Below are 25,473 nucleotides of genomic sequence, written 5' to 3' on the forward strand. Positions count from 1 at the left end.
TAAGAGCCATTATATATTAAGAGCCATATATTAGTACTGCATAATTAATTCTGCCCAACATCCACCAAGTTTTTTTTAGATGATGGATATGAGAAACACATATAGAGAATTAGTATGAGATCCTACATAGTACATACACACAGGAATAATAGCCAAGAAAACCCACAAGTTACCACTGACACCAGAGATGAAATTTAGAAACAATGATTTAGAAATGAATAGAATAAGTTAATGTTTAAACTTAGCCTATTCAAAGATAGCATCAAGGGAAGGAAAATACGAGAATGAAAATACCAATGATAAATAATTGAATATAATAATTTAAGGTTTAAACTTAACTTAGTCGAGAAAAAATGGGAAAGAAAACACCAATGCTAATAACTTATATGCTTTTCTTCAAATACCGAGGACTTTCACACTCACCTAAAATGAGAAGATTGATATAATGATAAACCAGAGGTAGTTGTTTAATAAAGTAGTACAGAACAGTGATGAAAATTCTTCAAATCTGTTTCATGTACTTGAGGTAGCAAAGGCAGATATATCAAGAAATGCAAGAAACCGAAAGAAAAAAGAGATAGAAGAAAGACATCGATGATGTTCAACAAGACAGGAGATGTAAATATTTCCCATCAGGCTTCTCGATTTCTTTTGTGATGAGTTAGATATAGGGCAGCCTCTTTTTTACTTTTAATTTTTTAATCGGGCTTTAAAATATTAAAACCCCAAACATTTTTTTTTCAAAACAAATCAAACCTATGTAAGGATGTCCAGGCCGGCCTAGACCAGCCCTAGGCGCGCCCAAGAGCCCCAGGTGCCTAGGCTGGCCGCCTAGCACCTCATCGGTATGGTAGGTCGCCACATTTTAGAACATTGACTAGTCGCATACCAAAATAAATAGTTGAAGTCTCTGCTTACGCCCCTGATCTTGGGTGAGAGATACCCACACCAGCAGCAGCGCATATAATACCAAATTGTTCTCGAATCACCGCACCAAAAACATAATTACCAAGGAGACGAGACAAGCATACATTGCGAGCTTTCCTAAATCGATCAAAATAGGAAATGACCCAATTTAGCTTAATTGCTTTGTTGGGAATCGGACAATGGTGATTCACTTTACAAAGCTCTTTCCAGTCGGCCCAAACAATTCAGTAATAGTAAATCGGTCCTTCAAGATAGAAATAATTACAACGATTTACAGAAGAACAATTTACAAGATAGTTTTCTCACAATATTCCAACGTATACAGATCTATCATGTACTTTTTTACACAAAATTTATTGTGTTTATTTTCTCACCAATTAAATATACGGAATGATATTTCTGAATATAAATTTAGCAGTCGATAGTAGACCGACGCTTTTAACTTGTCCAAAATGCCGACGACTCTTTTTAATTAATGTATTATCAAGTTGGAGGCGGCGAGTGGATTCATAATTGGTCAAAATAACTAGTGGGAAATATTTATAATAATTAGTTTTTTTAAAAAAAATTTAATAATATATAATTATTTAATGACAATTATCCAATATTTAATTTATTATTTAAAATCGCAAAAACTTGTGTGAGACGTCTCTTATTTGGGTCATCTATGGAAAAATATTATTTTTTATGTTAAGCGTATTACTTTTTACTGTGAATATCAGTAAGATTGATCTGTCTCATAGATAAAAATTTGTGAGATCGTCTAACAAAAAACCTACTCATTTAAAATATGGTTAATCAAGCCATGTAACACAAACACAAAAGAATATTAAAAGTGATGTCATAAATGATAAGAAGTGAATAAAAAATAAGACAAAAACTTGTGTGAGACGGTCTCACGGGTATTATTTGTGAGACGGATCTTTTATTTGGGTCACACATGAAAAAGTATCACTTTTTATGCTAAGAGTATTACTTTTTATTGTGAATATGGGTAGGGTTGACCCGTCTCACAGATTATGATCCGTGAGACGGTCTCACATGAGACTCACTCATAAAATAAACATTGATGGTATCACGCGGAAGGCTGTTTTGTAGCATTATCCTCCACTCAAAGAAAAGAACAAACGGTGCCGTTGCCGTGTAGGTTCGGTGCACCACACCTCACAATTGACACGCGTCGTTAACTAATTGGACACTGGCTTCCATTCTTGGCCTTTATATACGGCCCCCTCTTTTCCTTATTCTCATCTCAAACGCAAAGGCTCTCTTCGATACTCTCAATCGCGAGGCTTCTCTACCAATCGTTCAGCTTTCGATTTTAAGGTAGCGCTTCCGTTTTTGTGTTTTAAATGATTTTTGGTTGATGAATTTAGATCTATCTGTTCTGCGGTCTATTTTGTGTTGATTCGAAGGGTGACTTCTAGGGTTAGGCGTTGATTTTTTTTTTAAAGTGGAGGTTTTGATTGATTTTGTATGGTTTGTTCTTGAACCGATAAAAATTTCTTATTTTATTTTGTATTGACGTTCGATTTACGTTTATGTCGCTCGATTAGGTCTTCTCTTCGTCGGGTACCTGATATATGTTATCGTTATGTTCCGTGTTTGTTGATTTTTGGATTTGTAAGTCATATCTCCTGCAGATTCAGCGCCAGATTGTTTTTGGTGTCAAGTGATCGTTACTTTTTCTTATCGGATTTGTGTCGAAAGTTATTTATAGTCTTATACTCGTTTACAATTGATCCATCTGTTTTAATCTTTACGTAAATTATATTAATTCGATATAGGTTTAAATCATGACGAATTGGTCATGTTATCCTGATTTTTTAAGCCGTTTTTTATTTGTTTACAGATGCAGATCTTTGTGAAGACCCTCACCGGCAAGACAATCACCCTTGAGGTGGAAAGTTCCGACACCATCGACAACGTCAAAGCGAAGATCCAGGACAAGGAAGGAATTCCCCCAGACCAGCAGAGATTGATCTTCGCTGGAAAACAGCTCGAGGACGGACGCACCCTAGCCGACTATAACATCCAGAAAGAGTCCACCCTACACTTGGTGCTCCGTCTCCGTGGTGGCATGCAAATATTTGTCAAGACCCTCACCGGCAAGACCATAACTCTTGAGGTTGAGAGCTCCGACACCATTGACAATGTCAAAGCTAAAATCCAGGACAAGGAGGGAATCCCCCCAGACCAACAAAGGCTCATCTTCGCCGGAAAGCAGCTGGAGGACGGCCGAACTTTGGCTGACTATAACATTCAGAAGGAATCTACCCTTCACTTGGTTCTCAGGCTCCGTGGTGGTATGCAGATTTTCGTCAAGACACTTACAGGGAAGACAATCACTCTTGAAGTTGAAAGCTCCGACACCATTGACAACGTGAAAGCTAAAATTCAGGACAAGGAGGGAATCCCACCAGACCAGCAGAGGCTGATCTTCGCTGGAAAGCAGCTGGAGGACGGCCGGACATTGGCTGACTACAACATTCAGAAGGAATCGACCCTTCATTTGGTTCTAAGGCTCCGTGGTGGCATGCAGATTTTTGTCAAGACGCTTACCGGGAAGACCATCACTCTTGAGGTTGAGAGCTCCGACACTATTGACAACGTGAAAGCTAAAATTCAGGACAAGGAGGGAATTCCACCAGACCAACAGAGGCTGATCTTCGCTGGTAAGCAGCTGGAAGATGGCCGCACACTGGCAGATTACAACATCCAGAAGGAATCAACTTTGCACTTGGTTCTTAGGTTGAGGGGAGGGATGCAAATCTTTGTGAAAACTTTGACCGGTAAAACTATTACTTTGGAGGTGGAGAGCTCAGACACAATAGACAATGTAAAGGCAAAGATTCAAGACAAGGAGGGTATTCCACCAGACCAGCAAAGGTTGATCTTTGCTGGAAAGCAGCTTGAGGATGGAAGGACACTTGCAGACTACAACATTCAGAAGGAGTCCACCCTTCATCTCGTCCTCCGTCTCCGTGGCGGTTTCTAAGTGGTCCTGCTTTAATTTGTACTGATTGTGGAGTTTCACCTGGCTTCTCATTTTATTTCAGGAAATATGTCTCGTGCTGTGTTTGATGATCAATAGATTTTTTTTTAATGTTTCTGGCGTCTTGTTGAATGTTGAAACAATCACTTGGATTTCGTCCGTTTATCGATAAAACGTTATGTTTTTAGTCTACACATGATGTGGTTATTCCAACCCGTGTTGTAACTGTATGGTGTTGATTTCCTATGCTGATGTATTAGATTCTTGTGGATTTTCTCGCTTAATCCGTAGCCAATTTATCCACGCAAATTGCACAAGAGTCAAAAGATGACGACCAAGTTAATTCAATAAATGCTACAGAAGCTAAAACATGGGCTGAACAATTTGCTACTCTTGAGGGGATCGTGTAGCAGATCCACATTACCAGCGGCCGACCGAGAAGGGGTGCACAAGGAGATAATCGATATCTTGCTCTGACCACGGTAATCTTATCGTGTGAGCTCCTGGATAATTGTTTAACTCGAAGATGTCAGTGTGCGGAAGGGGGAATTGAGAGGGAAGATGAGATTGAGACTTACGAAAAGAAGTCATCCAGCAGCAGAAAAGTAGGCAGAACGGGTAGAGCCAACCCGTCATAACCCAACAAAAGTTTTGGAAATACAAAACAAGAGCTCAAACAATGTGAATCCTAAGACAAATGCCAAATTAGCATGTGTCATTTATATGTTCCAGTTTTCACATTTAAAGGAAAATGAGTTAAAATGGAACATGATAGAAATTACTAGGCTCTTATGTATAGAATTAAAGCTCTCATCCCCTGGGATTGGACACCAGGCAGAGGTTACTACGCAAAAATGAAATGCCCAGAACCCTTCTCTTTTTCTGCTTACTTATCGAGGGGGAAAAATGGAAGAGAAAGACAGCATGGAATCTTTTATATATACTAGTAAAAGATGCACATGCATTGCATGTGCTATTATTATTTTTAATTTGATCAAATAATATTAAATAATTAACACGAAATTATTTTTCGATTTAGAAAAGTTCAATTTAAAAGGGAATTTTTATTTTGATTTTTTTCTATTTAAAATATGGAGTGACTTGAAAATGTTTTTAGTATGGTAAGAAGGGTCATAATGGAATTAAATATTTTGGTGTCCTCAAAGGTAGTTATTCTAAGGCCCTCACACTTAATATATATATATATATATATATATATATATATATATATATATATATATATATATATATATATATATATATATATATATATATAATGTTTCGGGGGGGTTGTTTTTAATGTTCCCCGCCTCCTCTTTGGACGGTGCAGCATTAAATTTTTATTTTTATTTTTTAAAAAAAGTTGTTTTTACAAATATTTTTTCAAAACACTATAAACTAATAAAAAAAACTCTACATGTTGCTTGGATATAATATATTTAGTATTAAATATAAATAATTTTTTTTTCAAATTATATTAATTAGTTTAGTTACGTTTTTATATTTAAAAAGAATTTTCTCAACTATTTGATTTAAATATGATTTTTCATATCTAAAATAATATATAAATAAATTTAAAAACTATTTATCATTTTTAACTGAGAAAAATATTGAAATTATATATTTTTAATAATCTTAATTATTATATATAATAATATAAAGATTCTCAATTATATATATGAAATTGTGGACGGAATACATTTTATATATTTTAAAACTCTGACAAGAAAGTTCGTTTGAGGACATTTGAAAAATCGCGTTACGCTTTCTAATTATTTGGTTTTGATTTTCTTTTTGTTTTCTTTCTGTTTCCTATTAATTATCATGAAATCGCTCACATTTTGTTCCATTCAGACTTATCCGAATTCGAGGGTTCCGCTGTCGATCATAAATCGAACCCTATACTCGGATCGGGTACGCTTTTTCGTTCCAATTTTGTTTCCAATCCAAGCTATCGCATCAGATCTCTTCAATTCATCGTAGTTCTTCGGTGATCCGTTTGATTTTTTATTTTATTTTCTCCACGTTTGTTTTTGTCGAATTGATCAAGCTGTTTGGCTTGTTCTAGCTGTTGCTTTGTTTAATACTCGTTCATACGGATTTGAATTTCGTTGTCTGTGAGTCCTGTTGACATCCGTTGGTTCTGGGATTTTTTTCCTTCTCCGGTTGTTACCTTCTTTTGTATTTTCTTTCATTGTATTGTAATTTATGACCCTTTTGCTTGTTTTTCTGTGGATTTTCTGCTATTGAAATGTAGGATTTCTGATTCTTGATCATTGTTGTTGGCTTGTGAGGACCTGGGATCGCTCTGTCTCTCTATTAATCTCCAGGGCCTAGTCTATTTCCCATTTTCGCGTTGTTCTTTTTTTTATGAATTTCGTGATATTGCCTGCTTTTGATTTTCACCTTTTTAATTTAGTTCATGCACTAATTATATACTGAAAGGGAACCCCTAATTGTTATCTTTTATTCTACATTTCTATGTTTTTCACTCTACCAAGATTGTTCGAATGAACAAACTTGTGCACCATCATAGTTTCTAACCCCATATAAATTGGACATGTTCTCACGGATACCAACTTTTTTTGTTGTTTATGAGAAACTAACTATTTGCTCAAGAGTTTGATTTTTTCCACATTCATTCCTAGTCCTAGACATGATAAACTCTTCTTGTATCGTCACTTGGTTATATCTTCACGTGGCTCATTTTATATTTGCTATTTTATTTAATCAGGCCTGAACACATAATTTTAGTCCAGGATTGTTGCATTCATCGCATCAACCAAGTTTCATGTCTGATCTTGACATCCAGATACCAACAACCTTCGGTATGTTTTATGGTGCACGTGTTTTGTGAAAACTATTATCTCTATTTTGTTACTTAATCTTGCTTTGAACGTGGAGATCTAAATAAACAGTTTGAATGTTGGGAATTGACTAAGGTGGCCGCTTTACTTTAATTCATTGACCTAATTTGTAGATGCTTTTGCCGATGCAAATGCGGAGAATTCTGGTGCTGGATCAAAGGACTACGTTCATATTCGTATACAACAACGTAATGGTCGTAAAAGCTTGACAACTGTCCAAGGATTGAAGAAAGAGTTTAGCTATAACAAAATCCTCAAGGATCTTAAGAAGGAATTTTGCTGCAATGGAACTGTTGTTCAGGACCCTGAGCTAGGCCAGGTATACACTTTTGACAAAGTTGGATGAAATCTATAAATTTTCCCTTCCTTCGATTCTGAATTATGATCGTGACTTTTTTTGTGAAGGTTATTCAGCTTCAAGGTGATCAACGGAAAAACGTCTCTTCCTTTCTTGTTCAGGTGATTGATGGCTCACCTCTTTCCCCACACCCTCGTTACATCTCATGGATGGAACCAAAATAACTTAACATAAACAAGCTTAATTTAAAGGATGTCTATGAATATCTGCCTCATTTTAGTCCATTTTTTATCGCAAACAGGCTGGAATTGTGAAGAAGGAGCACATCAAGATTCATGGTTTCTGAGCTGCTTTATCCATCTTTATATCTTGCTGTTTGCTATCGTGTGTCCGTGCTGTAATACTATTGCAAGTCGCATATATTTCTCTTATACGTGTTGTGTGATGTTAGCAAGATGCTTTTGGTTGCAGTGGATGTGAAAAATAGTGATGCTTGTTATTCAAATGTCTTTCTGCATTATGTTTTACTACCTTTTTTCCCATGTCTTATTGTGTTCTTCGAACTTAATTTGATGAAAACGGGTAGTGCGAGGTTCTTTATTTTCATGCTTATTTAATGCCCTTCGCTTGGAATTAATAGCAACTTGATCTGGTGCTGAGGTCAATGGCTGTTATTGATATTTGTGTTGTGAACTTATTTTACGTACATGCACATAATGTGACTCGAGTCTGTGATCTAAGATGTAAAAATCCTGCTACTTCAACTAGAAAAGTGGTTAGGCGCAGCAGGCTTGATTCTGTGATCTAAGATGTATATCATTTGAAGAACCAAGTTTATTTATATATAAATTGATTTAAATCTAAAATAAATAAAAGAAGATGTATATGTAAGTCGATTTAATTATTTTTTATTTTTAAAATGAATGAATTGGGGCTCCAAATTTCATTTTCGTAAATGGTCTAATTTGAAATATAGATAACTTTAATATAATGAGTTGATCAATAATTTAGAAAAATATTTATTTTAAAACTATTAACAAATTTATCATTTGAAAATTTTAAATAGTACGGAAAAAATGTCAGTGATTTATTTTAAAAATTAGTTCACATATAAAAAATATAAGTTGAAGTTCAAATTCAATAATTGTTTGTTTTTTTTAAAAAAGTGGATCGATACATATATACTGTTTTTTTTTTTTTTTATCGAAATCAAAATAAAAGATTTTCTTTCAAAAATTTTAAAAATATAAATTCAAAAATTTTGCATACGAAAATTCGAGTTTTCATATTTCAATTATTTTTTTATAATTAATCATATTATTATTGTTAATAAAAAAATAAAAAATAAGTAGATAAATATGCATATATATATTTTTCGAAAACTAAATCAACACTTATTTAAAAAAATAATTTTTTTAAAACAGAAATGAGTTTGATTTTTTTAAAGATAAATTAATTAATATTTTAAAAATAAAGATTTTTTGTTGACTAATTCACTATCTAAAATGATCTGTTTTTCAAATTATTAAACTTGAGTTTCAACTCTATTTTTTTTTAAATAGTATTATTATTTTACTAATAAGATATGTATCAAATTCGATAAAAATAATACTAACAATGATTTTTTTTTATTAAAAGAAAAAACTGCGGACATTGCCATGAGCGACGTAGCAAAATCATAGCGTCCAAGTTACTACAATTTTGCACTGTGGGCGGACGCTGATTCATCATGACGTTTTCCCTTAAAATGTGGAAAATTTCATCATTTCCTTTATTTTTGAAATTAATTTTTTTTTTTAAAAAAAAACACTTTCCTGTCGTGTTTGGGGAGTGCAAACACTTATGCTCGCTCACACATTGTAATGCTCCAAATTCGACTCTCACTGTATCAAGACGAAAATTTCCAATGTGCTTATGTCATCACTCACACACGTCATAAGAAACTTCTCAGAGGGTCACATTCTCATAATTACCTCAAATCAAGCACGCTTAACTATCGAGTTTTTATGTGATGAGCTATCGAAAAAAAGATGCATCTTCTTGATATGAGTAGTACATATCAAATCTTTTAAACCCTCCTCAACTGCACAGTCTCATACCTGAACAATTTTGGAATCACTATTCTTCCAGTGTGATATCGGTTCATTCATGTTTCATTCGCCCAGAAGTCTGCCAAGAGCCGCTCATTTTTTGTGGAACCTCATGGCACCAGCGATCATCAGGCCTCACATGCCCACCAACGATCACCGGGCCTCACATACCCACCAGTTTTCACTTGGTTCGTCCCCGAACCGCACCGTACTTGGAGAGATCGGCTCTGATACCAAATATAACGCTTCAGATTCGACTACTGTCCCCATTGTACCAATACGAGTCTCTCCAACATTCTTATGTTCTCACTTACACGCACCCTAAGAAATTTCCCAGAAGGTAACTCATCCAATAATTGCGCCAAGTCAACTACGCTTAATTTTGGATTTCTTATGTGATAAGTTACCGAAAAGAAGATCAACATTTTTGATATGAGTAATACCTATCAATCTTTTAAGTCTTCCTCAACTGCACATCTCATACATGAACAATTTTGGAATCCTTCTTCTTCCGGTGTGATATCTGTTCATTCATGTTCCTTTAACCTAAAAGTCTGCCAGCAGCCGCTCATTGTTCATGCAATCTCGTGACACCGACAATCACTCCCGCCCTCTTCAACCCCGGGTCTCACACACCCCATCTCCTCGGGTTCTCTCTTTCTACCCTTCTTAGTTTTTGGATTATGGATGGGACCCTTTTTTGTGTGGATGACTCCATATTTTTATATTGTTACATCTGACTATAGCTTCCGTATAGATCTTCACAAACTTGTTCGAATCAGTTGTGGACTCACAGTGCCTCCTATGATTCTGCTTGCTCTGAGTTTTTGTTGATGACTTGTACACCTCCACTCCACTGGTGGATTTGTTCATCTTTAGATTTTTTGATTTTATCTTATCATTATCTAGAAATTTCAGGGTTGGTTTTTTGACGTTACTCTAGTTTTTATGGCGTTATATTTTCATATATATAGCACCACACTTTCAGGTATCATGCTCTTAGACCATCTCCAACCCATTGCACTACATTCTGCACTATATTCTGCACTACAATAGTGTAACACTAAATTCATCTCCAACCTATCTACACTACATTCTACACTAAAAAAGAATATTCTCAGAATATTCTTATAATATTAATTTTAATTCAATAATAACTATTTATAATTTCATTTCACAATTATACATAATAAATGTAATTATATTATTTCATTATTTATTAGAAAATCGATTAAAAAAAATAGAATTATACAATCTATTTAATTTTTAAAAAAATTTTAAAAAAAATTAAATTATTATTTATGTTTCAAGAATAAATTATTTTAAAAGTTTAAAAATAAAAATATTAATTATATAATTAATATATAATAGAATATTAAATATTTATAATTATTAAAAAACAAAAAAAAATTAAAAAATAAAATAAAATAGATGTGCTGCGCCACATGTAGAGTTGCTTTTAGAGCAACTCTAGTCCAGCACCATTTTTGGTGCTGGATTGGAGTGAAAATCCTTGCTCCACAATGGAGCAACTCCATTGTGGAGCAAAGATTGGAACTCCATTGTGGAGCAAAGATTGGAGTTGCTCTTAAGAGCTTATTTATATACTAATATACTCACGCGTTGCGTGCTTGTATAATATTTTTTATAATTCATTTGATTTATATTTAAATGAGGATCAAAATATAATTATAAGAAATAGCGAGGGACTACACTGTAATTTTGATATATAAATTTAAAATAAATTAAAAAATAAAGAATAAAAATATGAACTCGGTGAGAATTGTACATATAGCTTAAACCCCAAGAAACAATGACTTTATACATTGAACTACATATAACTTACATTTAAATTTTAACATTTTATTAATATATATAATTATAAAAATAGACCATGACACCAAAATTAGTTACTCTAAGTGTCTCAAACTTAATAAAATAATATAGAAGTATGGATATACGAGTAGAGATTTGTCAAACCCCATCACAATTGACCGTGTTTCTTTGAAAAAATATTTTTTGATTTATTTAAGGCTGTAATATTTCAACGGGATATAATAAACCTACTAAAAAGTATGACTTTTTCTCAAAAATGTAATGAAGGTGAAAAAAAGTTTAATCACTAGTATTCATAAAATAATACAACATTTTTTTAATAAATAAATATTAAAAATAATTTGATATATTCAAGTTTACTAACTACCTTAGGTTCCTCTTGAGTAGGTCTCTTGTGAGACGATCTCACGAATCTTTATCTATGAGACGGATCAACCCTACTGATATTTACAATAAAAGATCTATGAGACGGATCTCACGAATCTTTATCTCACGAATATTTATCTATGAGACAAATAATAGATCTGTCTTATAAAATACAACTCGTGAGATCGTTTCACACAAGTTTTTGCCAAATATTTGTATAACAAAAAAACTTTACCCTATCACAAATTATCTTGGATTTTGTGAAAACCACTTGGAACAAATTTTGAATTATCTAAAGCAATTGATACCTTACAATATATGAGACAACAATGGTCCAATTATAAGAGAGTTTGATGAAAATAAGTTTGCACGAGATAACATGGAAGAAGATGTGATTGACTTTGTCACTCGATCCATAGATGGATAATGAACGTGATAATTTAGACATTTTTTCGATTTTCATTACTTAAAAATATATGCATTTACCTTTAACTTTTATTACATTTTCTGTATTTTTGAAAGAGTGCGTCTCATATGCAACATTTAGATATACGTGATATGGGTCGACTCGATCCATATACACAATAAAAAAATAATATTTTTCGCTTAAATTAACTTATATTACATAATATTTGTTCATAATATAATTAAAAATAAAAATATTTTGTAGTGAAAAATAATATTTCAAACATAAAAATAAAAATTTGCATGAATCAAGTACCTTAGAAAATTAATAAAAAGTTGATACGTTAGACATTAGAGTTTTTGTGTGTTCTTGAAATAATTAAAATATTGCTCATAAAAACTATTTTTTTCATTGCTCATTAAAACTATCTCAACGATTTGACATGCTTCGTGCGAACCTTGCTGCCATACTTAAAGTTCTCCCTTCCCTTGGATGAGCTTTGTAGCCCTTAGATATGTAAACGAGCAAAATCAAGTACTATCTGTTTCGATCTCGACGCGATAAGCTAAACAAACAATCTCGAATGAGTTTTTTTATCGAACCAAATTCCGAACAGCTTTGTTCGTTCACATCTTTAGTACTGCATTAAAAAATAATTAATTAAGCTGAAATTAATGTTTTTTCAAAAGTCCAAATCGTAAGCTTTTAAAGAGCTTTAATGAATTTTAAAAAAATGTTTCTTATCTATTTATCAAAAAAACAAATTAACTCAATTTTTAATCTAAAATATTTTTTAAAATCCGAATTTTTTTTTATTCAAATATTTTTTAAAAACCAAATGCACTCGAAACCTCGATTTTTTTCCCCAATTATAACAATCTAATGCACCAAAAAATATCTTTGTTTTTAAGAAATTATTTTTTGAAACCAAATGCACTCAAAACCTAGAATTTTTTTTATTCAATTATAACAAACTCATGCACCAACTTTTAAAAAAAAAAAAAAAACCAAAACTTTTTCCCGACGGCAATTCAGTTTGCGCGCATTCGTTCCCTCCATCTCCATGTAAAACCATGCTCTTCTGATTTCTGGGTACTCGCGAAGTTCTATATTATTCCATTGGTGTAAACTTTTGTCCTATTCCATAACTAAATTGCTGACATACTTTGTTGTCAAAGGTTCTTTTCCAAGTCAGAAACAAGTAGCTTGTTGTACTTTTCTGGGGTTTTAGGCGCTTTTCAAGAAATCTTCAAGTTTTTCGCCTAAATATTCACGAAATTAGTTTCTTTGAAATCATCGAGTTTTTCCCGGGTCAAACTCCTACCGTGATTTTCGCCGGGAAGTTTTTCTGATATTCTTGTGCATATATCACTATGATCTCTTCTTTCAAGCAGCCAACTTTATCGATTCATGGGTTAAATTTAGTCCAACATAGGACACAATTTCTCTCCAGCAGGTCGCCGGCTTTTGCTTCTCCGCTGGCGGAAACTACTCGCCGGGGCTTAAATGTTTCTCTTTCTAAACCTCTCTACGTTGATCCCTTTTCTGTTCGTGACGAGAAGGAGCGATCTGTCATCAGGTGTGAGGCATATGAAGCCGATCGGTCGGAGTCCATAGGCAAATCTCCGGAGCAGGCGGCTAAGAAAGTGAAGATCGGAGTGTACTTCGCGACGTGGTGGAGTTTGAATGTGATCTTCAATATATATAATAAGAAAGTGTTGAATGCGTATCCATTTCCATGGTTAACTTCGACGCTGTCCTTAGCCGCTGGCTCACTCATCATGCTCGTCACTTGGGCTCTGAGGATTGCTGAAGCCCCAAAGACAGATCTTGAATTTTGGAAGACCCTTTTCCCCGTGAGAATTTTGAGAACTTTTGCTTCATCTTTTGGTTCTGGTTTACTTCGTTTCTTGGATTTTTGTCAAATTTTCTGATTTGTGTTTGATATTATGTGTGCTTTGGTTTCTGGGGTTGTTCTTGTTTTCTAGTATTGTTTTCATATTGGATTTTTGTGCTTAGGTTGCTCTTGCACATACAATTGGGCATGTGGCTGCGACTGTAAGTATGTCAAAGGTTGCAGTTTCATTCACTCACATAATAAAAAGTGGTGAGCCTGCTTTCAGCGTTTTGGTCTCAAGGTTCCTCTTGGGAGAAACATTCCCACCAACCGTCTACTTCTCCCTTCTTCCCATCATCGGTGGTTGCGGCCTCTCCGCCCTCACCGAGCTCAACTTCAACATGACTGGTAATTCCTACAACTTGAGCCAGCCTAACAGATCGAACTTTTTTGCCCGAGTCTTCTAAAAATGTTAAAGGTGAAGGTAGAAGTGTGTCACTGTCATTTTAATAAATATCATCTAAGTTTGAACGGTTAATGAGTATTTCTTCACAGAAACACGTGATTCTTGTCCAGGTAGGTGGCTACAGAGGGGACTTGCTTATTAGAGGCATGCATATAGACATATATTAGGTATTAGGCCCAACGTTCAAGGTAAATCATGTGCTTTATTGAAGTGAGGGGGAATAAGGCATAACATTAAAGAACTTAGATACTCAGAAAAAAAAAAGCACTTGTTTCTATGTATTTCACAAACTATTGTCCAACAACGAATGAATATTAATTAGTTTATACACATAAATTAATAGCTGTTTTTGTAGCATTTCACTTTTGATTCTCTATTCCTATGTTTGAAGTGCTTCTTTACACCAATACTTGTTCTTCACCAGCCAAGTCACGTGCTTGATGCTTCTATAAACTCTGTATCAGAAGGTCCTTATATTTCTGAAATTTGCACTGAATCACGAGTTTCTTGGATGTAGATTGACAGAATTTCCTTGTTTGCTTTCGAAATCAGGTTTTATGGGCGCGATGATATCGAATATGGCGTTTGTTTTCCGAAATATATTTTCCAAAAAAGGAATGAAAGGCAAGTCCGTAAGCGGGATGAACTATTACGCATGCTTATCGATGCTGTCGCTCTTGATACTTACCCCATTCGCAATTGCTGTGGAGGGACCACAGTTGTGGGCTGCTGGATTTAAAGAATCCATGTCTCAAATCGGACCTCAGATCATATGGTAATCACTTGACCCTGCCTACGCTCGTCTCATTTGTTTTCTTGTATACTAGAGACCGGATGCATGTGCAACTACTTATGAAATGAACATATATTATATATAGAGATCAATAATGTAATTACTCTCGTGCATCACACACAAGAAACCTGGATTGAGTGGCACCTTTTCCTTTGAATAATTCTCAAGTCGTCGTTCACGCACTTGAATGAACAAATGGAGAATTATTGATGTAATCTCAAACATAGATTATTGCATCAATGCAAAAGCAATATTAATTTCTAACCAACAACAAGAGGGGGAGCATTTCTAAGTCCTAATCAAGAGCAGAGTTATGCAGAACGTTTTAATCGTGCGCGGTGATCATCAGTTTCTCCTATCACTGTGTTTTGTTTTGGTATTCGGGCTCATTACCAACAAGAACCAGATTATATATGGATTGATCGTGGCTCCAATCCAGCCTTGTGGCTTCCTATCTTGTTAAGGCGAGGCGATCGAGTAGGTTCCAAAGCTTAGTCTTTACGAGTACTACTTGATTGATCATTTCTTGGTTGTATATATGTAGGTGGATGGTGGCTCAGAGCGTATTCTACCACCTCTACAACCAAGTATCGTACATGTCACTGGATGAGATATCTCCGTTGACGTTTAGCGTCGGAAACACGATGAAACGTATTTCAGTGATCGTTTCCTCTATCATCATCTTCCAGACGCCCATACGACCTGTCAATGCTCTCGGAGCTGCAATAGCCATTCTTGGAACCTTTATATATTCACAGGTACTTAATTTTCCTCATATTACAGATTCTTTTGACGTTTTATGCCGTTCGTTTGCGTCTTTTTTCTTTCTTCCTTTTCAGTTCCTTTGTAAGCTAATCGTACAGCCACATTCATTAGCATTTTGTATACTTTTGGATTAATTTGATATTAGCTCGGACAGATCAATTTAAAATATCAAAAGATTCTAGATGATAGGGTCATATTACTGTCTCCGTTATTGATCGTATAGGAAAATGATTGTGATTCCAAATGACTGATTAAGGATCAAGGAAACTGTGTTAAAAAAAGATTATTTATGTTTATTGTCTGTATGAAATATTGAATTCCATTCACATAGTTCATTTTCTTGGCTTTAGCTCATTTTTGTGGCTTTTGTTTTTTTCTGTAGGCGAAGAAATGAAGGCATTCAAATTGGGAATCCAGTATTATTAACCAAAAACAGAGAAGAGGAAAGGTGGTACAATAATGAAGGACGACTGGCTTCACTTTTTACATGGAAATAAAGGTTTAATTTTTATTTTTTTTCAAAGTTTTATACAAGTTCGAAATAGGCATATTTTCTCGGTTTTGATTTGTGTTTTTGAAGTCGAGAACGATGAACTAAGAATTTTGTAACGATTGAAAATTAAAAGCATAGATTTCTAAGTTATGATTTCAAACCTATTTTAGCCCTCTTGATGAAGTTGATATTCATGTTTTTCGATCTATACTCTTTGTATCAATAATTGTAATGGATTTTAAATACACCCAAAATCGGTGATATATGATATAGGTTTGAATTATTTCTTCCAATCAAATCTCTCCAAATGTGACCTGAAATGAAGTCTTTCAACGAACAACCGAATCTATTTTATTCGAGGCAAAAAGTTGTGAGACGGTCTCACGAGTCATATTTTTTTATACGGATATCTTATTTAGTTCATCCATAAAAAAATATTACTTTTTATGCTATAAGGCATAGTTTTGTACATTTAATTCTGAAAATACTTCTCATTCAGTAGAGAATCTTCTATTGAATTCGGAATAAGGGACCAAGATATGCTTCGAGAGGAAGATGGTGGAGCAGTGTTCATTCCCAATCAGTCATTATCAACTGCCCTTATCATTAAAGACAATATTGATTCAATGGAGGAGGGAGTATTGGTCAATGCAGATGATATAACCCACAAGGGTGAATCAGCGGGTTCCTCAGAAATCAATTTGATAAATAAAGGAAAAGCTAAGATTATTGCTAATGAGGGCATGAATCTAGGACTGACACAAAAGGGTAACAAAGAATGGAAAAGACTGGCTCGAGGAGATTTATCGAGATTTCCGGATAATGCAACATGGATCATTATAAAAGAAGAAGGAAAAAGAATCAGAGAACAAGCTAAACTTGCTAGAGATCCCGCTAAGATGGTGAAAAACATCTACGAGGTAATTAATGCAAATGAATCTAATCTGGCGGTGGCTGCTCAGCAGTCCCGCCAATCATTATGAATTGCTTTGTTTGGAATGCACGTGGGCTTGGGAACCCAAGTGCATTCAAAGAGTTACGGCGCCTCGTGGCTAAAAGTAACTCATCTTTACTATTTATATGTGAAACTAAGCTATATAAGCATCAATATGAAGAGTGGAGGAGATATTTTTAATTCAAAGAAATTTTTCCAGTTGATTGTGTAGGGAGAAGAGGGGGGTTTGGTTTTGTTGTGGAAAGAGCCGTATGAGATTAAAATCACTTTTTTTTCAACGGGTCATATTGATTGTATTGTACTACATGAGCACAAGACTTGGAGGTTTACTGGTTTTTATGGTAGCCCTATTCCAGCAACAAGACATATATCATGGAAACTTCTTAAAAGATTGTATAATCTACATGATTTTCAGAAGCTACCTTGGCTTGTGGGGGGAAATTTTAATGAGATTCTATTTGAGAGTGAAAAAAGTGGGGGTACACTTAGATCTTTGGCTCAAATGTCAGATTTCAACGAGGTGATTAATGCATGTGGCCTAAATGATCTGAATTTCAAAGGCAATCAATTTACTTGGTGTGACAGAAGGTTCAATGCAGAGATTATCTTTGAGAAACTAGAAAGATTCTTTTGCAATCTTGAATGGCACAATCTTTTTCCAATGGCTGAAGTGCACCACCTGGAATTCTTTAGGTCGGACCACATACTTATCTCAATCTCTATGAAGTCGAGGTGTGAAACAATCTTCAAGAAAGGACCGAAAAGATTTATGTTTGAGCACAAATGGATGCTAGAAGGGGATTTTAAGGAGATTATGCAGCAATGATTACCAAGTAACAACCAGGTTGATCTACCGAAGAAATTAACTATGTTTAGCGAGTTTCTTCAAAATGGGCTGGATCCAGATTTTCTCACCTACCAAGACAAATCGAATCGTTGCGCAAAGAGCTGGCCAGTTTACTGACTCCTGATAATGCTGTAAATAAGGCGGGCAGAATAGCTGAATTAGAAGGTAATATCGAGAAGCTGACATGTCAAGAGGAAATGCACTGGAAACAAAGGGCTAGGACAAATTGGTTGGCTCAGGGAGATGGCAACACTAAGTTTTTTCACTCTTATGCATCTGAAAGGTAAAGAATCAATAATATCAATGGGATTTTTGATGAATGTGGGAATTGGTGCTCGAAAAATGAAGACATCGCATAGATTTTCTTGAAATACTATGCTAACATATTTACTTCTTCTAATCCAACTAATCATGATATTGAGGAAGCAATTTTTAATATTGGGCTGATTGTGGATGATAATATGAATAGTAATCTTTGTGCTCCATACACTGCCATGGAAGTCAATAAAGCTTTGTTTGACATGCATCATTCTAAAGCTCCGGGGAATGATGGTTTTACTACTCTTTTCTTTCAGAAAAATTGGGATATTGTGGGTGATGAAGTTACAGAGGCTATTCTCGACATTTTGAATGAAAATGGTGATTTATCATCTTGGAACTCAACTCTCATTGTTCTCATCCCTAAAGTGATGGAGACATCAATACCGAAGGACTTTCGTCCTATTAGTCTGTGCAACACATGCTACAAAATTGTTTCTCGTACAATCACAAACAGATTAACGCCAATCTTATCCATAGCTGTCGATCAGTTCCAAAATGCATTTGTCCCGGGTCGTTTAATTACTGATAATGTTATTATTGGATTTGAATGTATGCATCGGATTCGCAATAACAGGAAAGCCAAGAAGGGATTTGGAGCTTTGAAGTTAGACATGAGCAAAGCATATGACCGCGTAGAATGGAGATACTTGGAAGCCATCATGCTAAAGTTAGGCTTTGCTGCAAGTTTTGTAAGGTTGATCTTAAATTATATATCTACTGTCTCTTATTCATTCCATGTTAATCACAATACTTATGGTAAGCTGATCCCAAAGTGTGGTATTCGTCAAGGTGATCTTTTATCTCTATATCTATTTGCTTTATGTGCTCCAAGGACTTTCGGCCATATTATCTCGTGCGGTGCAAATGAAACTGTTTCAAGGAGTTAAAATTGCCCATAATTGTCAAGAAATATCTCACTTACTGTTTGCAGATGATAGCTTAATCTTCTTTCGTGCTATGGAAACAGAGTGCATACAGCTTCGAAGATGTTTGAGAGATTATGAAAGAGCTGCTGGCCAAACAGTAAATTATGATAAATTGGCCCTCACCTTCAGTCCGACTGTTTCTTCGGATACTATAAATGCAATCCAGACTATCTTCTCTATACCGGTCGTTCAAGGCCATGAAATTTATTTGGGCCTTCCTACGTTCTCTCTTTGTAGTAAGCGCATTCAATTTTCTAATATTCGTGAAAGACTTATCAAGAAGATCAATGGCTGGGCATCACGGTTTTTCTCTGCTGGAGGAAAAGAAACTCTGATTAAATCAATCTTGCAAGCCATACCCTCTTATGCAATGTCTTGCTTTAAGCTACCAATTTCATTATGCCATGAACTGGAACAGTTGTGCGTTAAATTCTGGTGGAATAAAAAAACCGAAGGAGGGGGAATGCATTGGGCTTGCTGGAGGAAATTATGTAGACCGATTCAATATGGAGGTATGGGGTTTCGTAATCTCTCTGAATTTAATCGTGCTCTTCTTGCTAAACAGGTATGAAAAATTATTACGGAGCCTTCCTCGCTTATGGCACAAACGCTCAAATCTCGATATTTTAAAGATTGTGACATTATGGATGCTACTTTAGGATCGAATCCATCCTACATATGGCGATCGATCCTTTGGAGTCAAGATCTTATTCCAAAAAGATTAGTGTGGAGAGTGGGGAATGGATCCCACGTCAATGCACTTACTGATTGCTGGATTCCTAGTCTCTTTTCTGGGAAAAGCTCGATGACAGGCTCAAGTGGTTTGAGTAAGGTTCAAGAACTTATTTCATGTAACAGAACGTGGAATGAAGTTGAGATACGCTCCAGATTTCCTTCCTTCGAAGCATGATGTATTCTTGATATACCTTTGAGAAATCAACACATTGAAGATGTTAGATTCTGGAAGTGGGAAAAGAAAAGCAAGTACACAGTTAAATCGGGCTACCTGGCTCAAATTGGATGCTTTGATCCACATGAATCTCTATCGGCATTCTAGTTGGAAAAGTGGTGGAAAAAGATTTGGCAGCTAAACATCCCACAGAAAGTTCGAATATTTTTTTGGCGTGCGAGCAATGAATTAATTCCCTCTGAACTGGACTTGTTTAGAAGACATGTACATGCCAATGGATGCTGCTTTTATTGTAGCTCTTCGAAAGCTTCAACAAGCCATTGTCTAATATTTTGCCCCCTTGTAAGGCATATCTGGAAAGGTACACTTTTTTGGCCATATCTAAAGAAATACGGTGTGCTGTCTTTTATATCATGTGGGTTGTGCCTAATGGATCAAGTTTCACCTGCTGAATTTGAATTGTTTGCAATTCTTGCTTGAGCAATTTGGAAAGAGATTTGTATTTTAAAACATAATAGCCATATTCCCAACAAATGTATTAAAGTTTAGTGGGCAATGTCATATCTTGATTCTTGAGCAATTTAGAACAGCTAGAGGTGCTTGGAATTTAGCTTCAGGGGAGGTGCAGAGTAGCAGGGGTATGAGGTGGGTGCCTCCTCCGTTGGGGCAGTGGCGACTTAATGTAGATGCTGGGTTTAATGATATTGTTGGTAAATATAGTGTGGGTGCTGTGATTCGAAATCACTTTGGAATTATTTTTTCTGCCTCAGCCATAGGCATACGTAAACCAAGATCAGTGTTGGACGCAGAGCTCTCGGCTATTCAGTTTGGTTTGATGCTTGCTGTTAGATGTAATGTTTCTGATGTTTGGGTCTTTTCGCACTCCTGTAATGCTGTTAAAGAGGTGACTTCAAAGTCTAAGGCTCGCAACCACCAGAGACTGTTAGTCTTGAACATATTAGATATCTTGACTTCTGGTAGATTTAAAAAGTTAGATCATGTTAATAGAAATACAAACAAGTTAGCGCACTGTTTAGCTCATTTTGCTTTATCTCATCCTTTTCATTCATGTTGGATGGACGGTTTTTACCCATCGTGGTTGATGGATGTAGCTACTGTGGATTTAATTAATGCATAATATCTGATTTCTTCTCAAAAAAATGTGTAATATATAATACAAGGATAAGTTAAGGATAAATAAGATGTAGGATATTATATTTAATGTTTGGTATGATTTTAATAAGAGTGATTAATTTATATATTAGATTGTAATGACAAAATTAATATTATCATAATAAATTTTATAATTTCAAAGTTGTTGCTTGAGTTCATATTTTTTATCTGTTCATATGCCGATAGTGCTTGCATGATTTATTTATTTTTACCTAATTTTATATATTATATAATATGATAATCGAGTTCTTGATTTTGTGAGTCAAGTCAAATATCAATTTTTAAAGTTAATCCGGTAATACTAATAATTTTATTGATATTTATAAAAATTATTTATATAATTATCTCGAATTCATTTATATAATTATCATAGTATATAATATATAAAAATAAATAAAAATATTTATTGGATTTTAATTTCTACCTACTAGCATAGATATAAAAATCATTTATAAATTGGGGGTATTTAAGTCAATTGTAGTGTATTTTTTTATCCTTCTGAAAATTATTTATCAAGGGCCCATAATAATATCGTGGGTTTTTTAAAAAGGTACCAAACATGGGATATGGAGGATTATTTATCAATCCCTCCCTTGTCTCATGTACCAAACTATGCCTAAGAGTATTACTTTTTATTGTGAATATCGGTAGGGTTGACCTGTCTCACAGATAAATATTCGTGAGATCATCTCACAAGAGACCTATTCCTTATTCGAAGAGCATTGGAAAACATTCAATTAGAAACACAAGATAAGTCAGTCTGTTTTTTATTTTTTTTTATAAAATTTAAATTTAAATTTTATTTTTGAATAAAAAGTAGATAATAATACATTTTTAAACAAGAAAAGATACTAAATACATCAAAATAAATTTTGTACCTGCAATAAATGGTTGAGAACTTTGGACAATACTTTAATCTAAAAAAGTGAAAAAAATTCTTGACTAATCTCATATTAAACCAACTTTAACTTGTAAAGCTTGAAACTTTCACACGCTTTGCGCTTTTGAGAACTTTGGACCACACTTTAATTTATAATTTTAAAACTCTGGTAAGATAATTCTATGAAATTTGTAAGGCTTAATAGAAATGTTACGGAAATGTAAGCAAATTTTGTGATTGATTTTATTGATAATAAGGCTTATATAGCCATACAACTCTAACTGAAAAAGAGAAAAAACAGTCCACAAATTTATTTGAGGGTCACGGCTATTGAAAAAGTCAATAAACAAACAACTCTAAATTATTGGTATTTATTCTAACAGTACTTTGAAATAGTCCTAAGATATTAACTCCGACAATTCCTCCCTTGAACTTATTGTTATTGATAATGCAATTAGCTCATCTCGGGAACAGTGCACACTCCAAGTTCTTCACGGAACTTTTGGAAATCTCCCAATTTTAGCGGCTTTGTCATCAGATCAGCAACTTGATTTTGAGTTCCACAATAAACCAGATCAACAACTCCTTCCTTTGTAAGATTTCTAAGAAAGTGAAATCGCACATCTATTTGTTTGGACCGACCATGTAAGACTGGATTTTTGGATAACTTGATGGCAGAATTGTTGTCACACATCACCATGGTGCTTTCTTCTTGTAGATAACCAAGTTCTTTCAAAACATTCCTCATCCAAACAGCTTGGCATGCACAAGTTGCTGCTGCCACAAACTCCGCCTCAGTAGTTGATAAAGTGACAATGGGCTGCTTTCTAGATGACCAAGCTACTGCACCCTCACTCATCATAAACATGTAGCCAGAAGTACTTTTACGATCTTCTATATCTCCTGCATAATCACTATCTGTGAAAGCCAACAAGTTTTCTACTCCTCCCTTCTTGTAGAAGATTCCATAATTCATGGTTCCTTTCAAATACCTTAAGGTCCTTTTTGCTGCTTGGAAGTGCAACTCAGTTGGATTGGCCATAAATCGACTAATCAGACTTACAACAAACATGAGACCAGGTCGTGTGGCTGTGAGATACATGAGGCTTCCCACAATCTGTTTGAAATAAGTCTCATCCACTTTGCCTCCTTTCTCATCTCTGCATAATTTATACCCCGGAACCATGGGATTACAGACTGCATTGCTTTCCTTCATCCCAAAACTATCCAACACTTCTGCTGCATATTTCCTTTGACAAATAAAAAGGCCTTCTGTCTTCTGTAGAACTACTATTCCATGGAAAAATCTCATTTTTCCTAAGTCAGTCATATTAAACTCTTTCTTCATTGAACATTTGAATTCAATTATCATATCTGCATCATTACCAGTGAACAAAAGATCATCAACATAGATACTCACAATGAGAATCTTACATTCATTGCTTCGTTTGATAAATAAAGTGTGTTCACTGTGACTTGCTTGAAAGCCCTCCTTAATGAAATAAGATTCAATCCGACTAAACCAAGCTCTTGGGGCTTGTTTTAGTCCGTAAAGCGCCTTATACAGCTTGTACACTTTCTGCTCATTTCCCTTCTTTTCGTACCCCTTCGGTTGCTCCACATAAACTTCCTCGCTTAGCTCTCCATATAAAAATGCAGATTTGACATCTAGTTGGTAAAGCTTCCAGCCTTTGTTTGCAGCAAGTGCTATGATCATCCTCACAGTGTCCATTCTTGCTACAGGTGCGTACACCTCTGTATAATCTACTCCATGTTGTTGGGAATAACCTTTAACCACCAACCTTGCTTTATATTTGTCAACTTCTCCGAGCTCATTCAGTTTAGTTTTGTAGACCCATTTCACTCCTATTCTTTTTGCCCCAGCTGGTAAATCTACTAACTTCCATGTTTGATTTTTTTCAATAGAAATAATTTTTCATTTATGGCCAATCTCCATTTCAGACTTTCCACAGCTTCCTCAAAATTCACTGGATCTGAAGATACAATAAGTGCCATATTCATTTCTTCTAATAGACCTTCACCTGAAACATAGTCTCTCATCCACATGGGAGGATATCTAATTCTGTTCTCCCTGGCATTCATGCCTACTTCATTACTGGTACTTGAGGAAACATGTGCATCTTCGGTTTCATCAAATTCAGCTTCTTCCTCTTATGTATTTTCTTCACATTCTTCTTCATCATGGGTAGCACTTTCACTATCTTTCCATTCTAATTCTATTGACAGGTCCTTTTCGTAGCCTGCATCCCAATTCCATTGACTTTCTTCTTAAAAAAACACATCTCGACTCAAAATAATTTTTTTTTGTAATAGGATCATACAATCTGTACCCTTTTGACTCATCACTAATACTAAGAAGTACACATTTCATGCTCTCATCATCGAGTTTTGTCCTCTTAGCATCTGGAATATGAACATGCCCAATACATCCAAATACTTTGAAGTGCTCCACTGATGGTTTTTCTCCACTCCAAGCCTCTTCTGGAGTCATTTCCTTAACAGCTAGTGTAGGTGATCGGTCCAAAACATACACTGCCCATCTCACTCCTTCAGGCCAGAAAGTCTTAGGCATCCCTTTTTCTGATAACATTGATCTCACAAGGTTCATTATCGTTCGATTCTTGCGTTCGGCTACTCCATTTTTCTGCGGAGTGTAAGCCATAATTAAGTGCCTTCTTATCCCATTCTGCTTGCAAAATTCGTTAAAATCCATAGAGTTAAATTCTCCTCCCCTATCTGTACGCAAACACTTATAGGCAAACCAGTTTCCTTTTCCACAAACACTTTGAAACACTTGAAGAGATAAAATGCTTCTGATTAATCTAATAAAAAATATATCCATGATTTTCTACAGAAATCATCTATGAAGCATAATATGTACCTCTTTTTACTGTTGGAAACAGGAGTAATAGGGCCATAGATGTCTGTATGAACCAATTGTAATTTCTGAGTTGCTCTCCACTTGCTTTTCTTTGGAATTGGATCACGATGTTGTTTGCCCTTCATGCAATCGGAACACACAACAGAGGAAACTGATAATTGGGGTAGTCCAGTAACCATACCTTTTGATTGCAACAGAGTTAGTCCCTTGTGGCTGAGATGAGCATATCTACAATGCCATAGGTGAGTTGTGTCTTGTGTTGTGGTGTTGAAGCATGATTCCTTTTGAGACAACAAAACGAACATTCTGTTTGTTGTCATGTTTGTCTGAATAATCAGACCCTTTTGAGGATGATATATTCGACACATTCTTGATTGAAATAGTATGGCCAAGCCTCTCTCCTGTAGTTTACCTATACCC

The 25,473-nt window shown here is 35.0% G+C and overlaps 3 protein-coding genes across 4 annotated transcripts; all 3 read left to right on the top strand.

Moving 5' to 3' along the window:
• The first annotated feature begins 2,096 nt into the window (after positions 1-2,096).
• On the top strand, positions 2,097-4,206 carry LOC140805806 (polyubiquitin). The gene is made up of 2 exons (XM_073162112.1): positions 2,097-2,253; positions 2,780-4,206. The coding sequence occupies exon 2, from the start codon at positions 2,780-2,782 to the stop codon at positions 3,923-3,925; it is 1,146 nt and encodes a 381-aa protein (XP_073018213.1). The 5' UTR covers positions 2,097-2,253; the 3' UTR covers positions 3,926-4,206.
• Positions 4,207-5,685: 1,479 nt separating this feature from the next.
• LOC140805135 (protein translation factor SUI1 homolog) lies at positions 5,686-7,614 on the top strand. Of its 2 annotated transcripts, none has more exons than XM_073161335.1 (5): positions 5,686-5,836; positions 6,657-6,750; positions 6,903-7,108; positions 7,195-7,248; positions 7,389-7,614. In XM_073161335.1, the coding sequence occupies exons 2-5, from the start codon at positions 6,714-6,716 to the stop codon at positions 7,431-7,433; spliced, it is 342 nt and encodes a 113-aa protein (XP_073017436.1). In that variant the 5' UTR covers positions 5,686-5,836; positions 6,657-6,713; the 3' UTR covers positions 7,434-7,614. The 2 variants fall into 2 exon arrangements, with proteins under 2 accessions (XP_073017436.1, XP_073017437.1); XM_073161336.1 differs by lacking the exon at positions 5,686-5,836 and adding an exon at positions 5,888-5,912.
• A 5,228-nt stretch (positions 7,615-12,842) lies between these two features.
• On the top strand, positions 12,843-16,252 carry LOC140804708 (glucose-6-phosphate/phosphate translocator 1, chloroplastic-like). The gene is made up of 5 exons (XM_073160801.1): positions 12,843-13,641; positions 13,805-14,030; positions 14,641-14,863; positions 15,426-15,639; positions 16,029-16,252. The coding sequence occupies exons 1-5, from the start codon at positions 13,159-13,161 to the stop codon at positions 16,038-16,040; spliced, it is 1,158 nt and encodes a 385-aa protein (XP_073016902.1). The 5' UTR covers positions 12,843-13,158; the 3' UTR covers positions 16,041-16,252.
• The last annotated feature ends 9,221 nt before the right edge of the window (positions 16,253-25,473 follow it).

Source organism: Primulina eburnea, chromosome 11 (assembly GCF_022965805.1).
Source record: "Primulina eburnea isolate SZY01 chromosome 11, ASM2296580v1, whole genome shotgun sequence".
Lineage (NCBI taxonomy): Eukaryota > Viridiplantae > Streptophyta > Magnoliopsida > Lamiales > Gesneriaceae > Primulina > Primulina eburnea.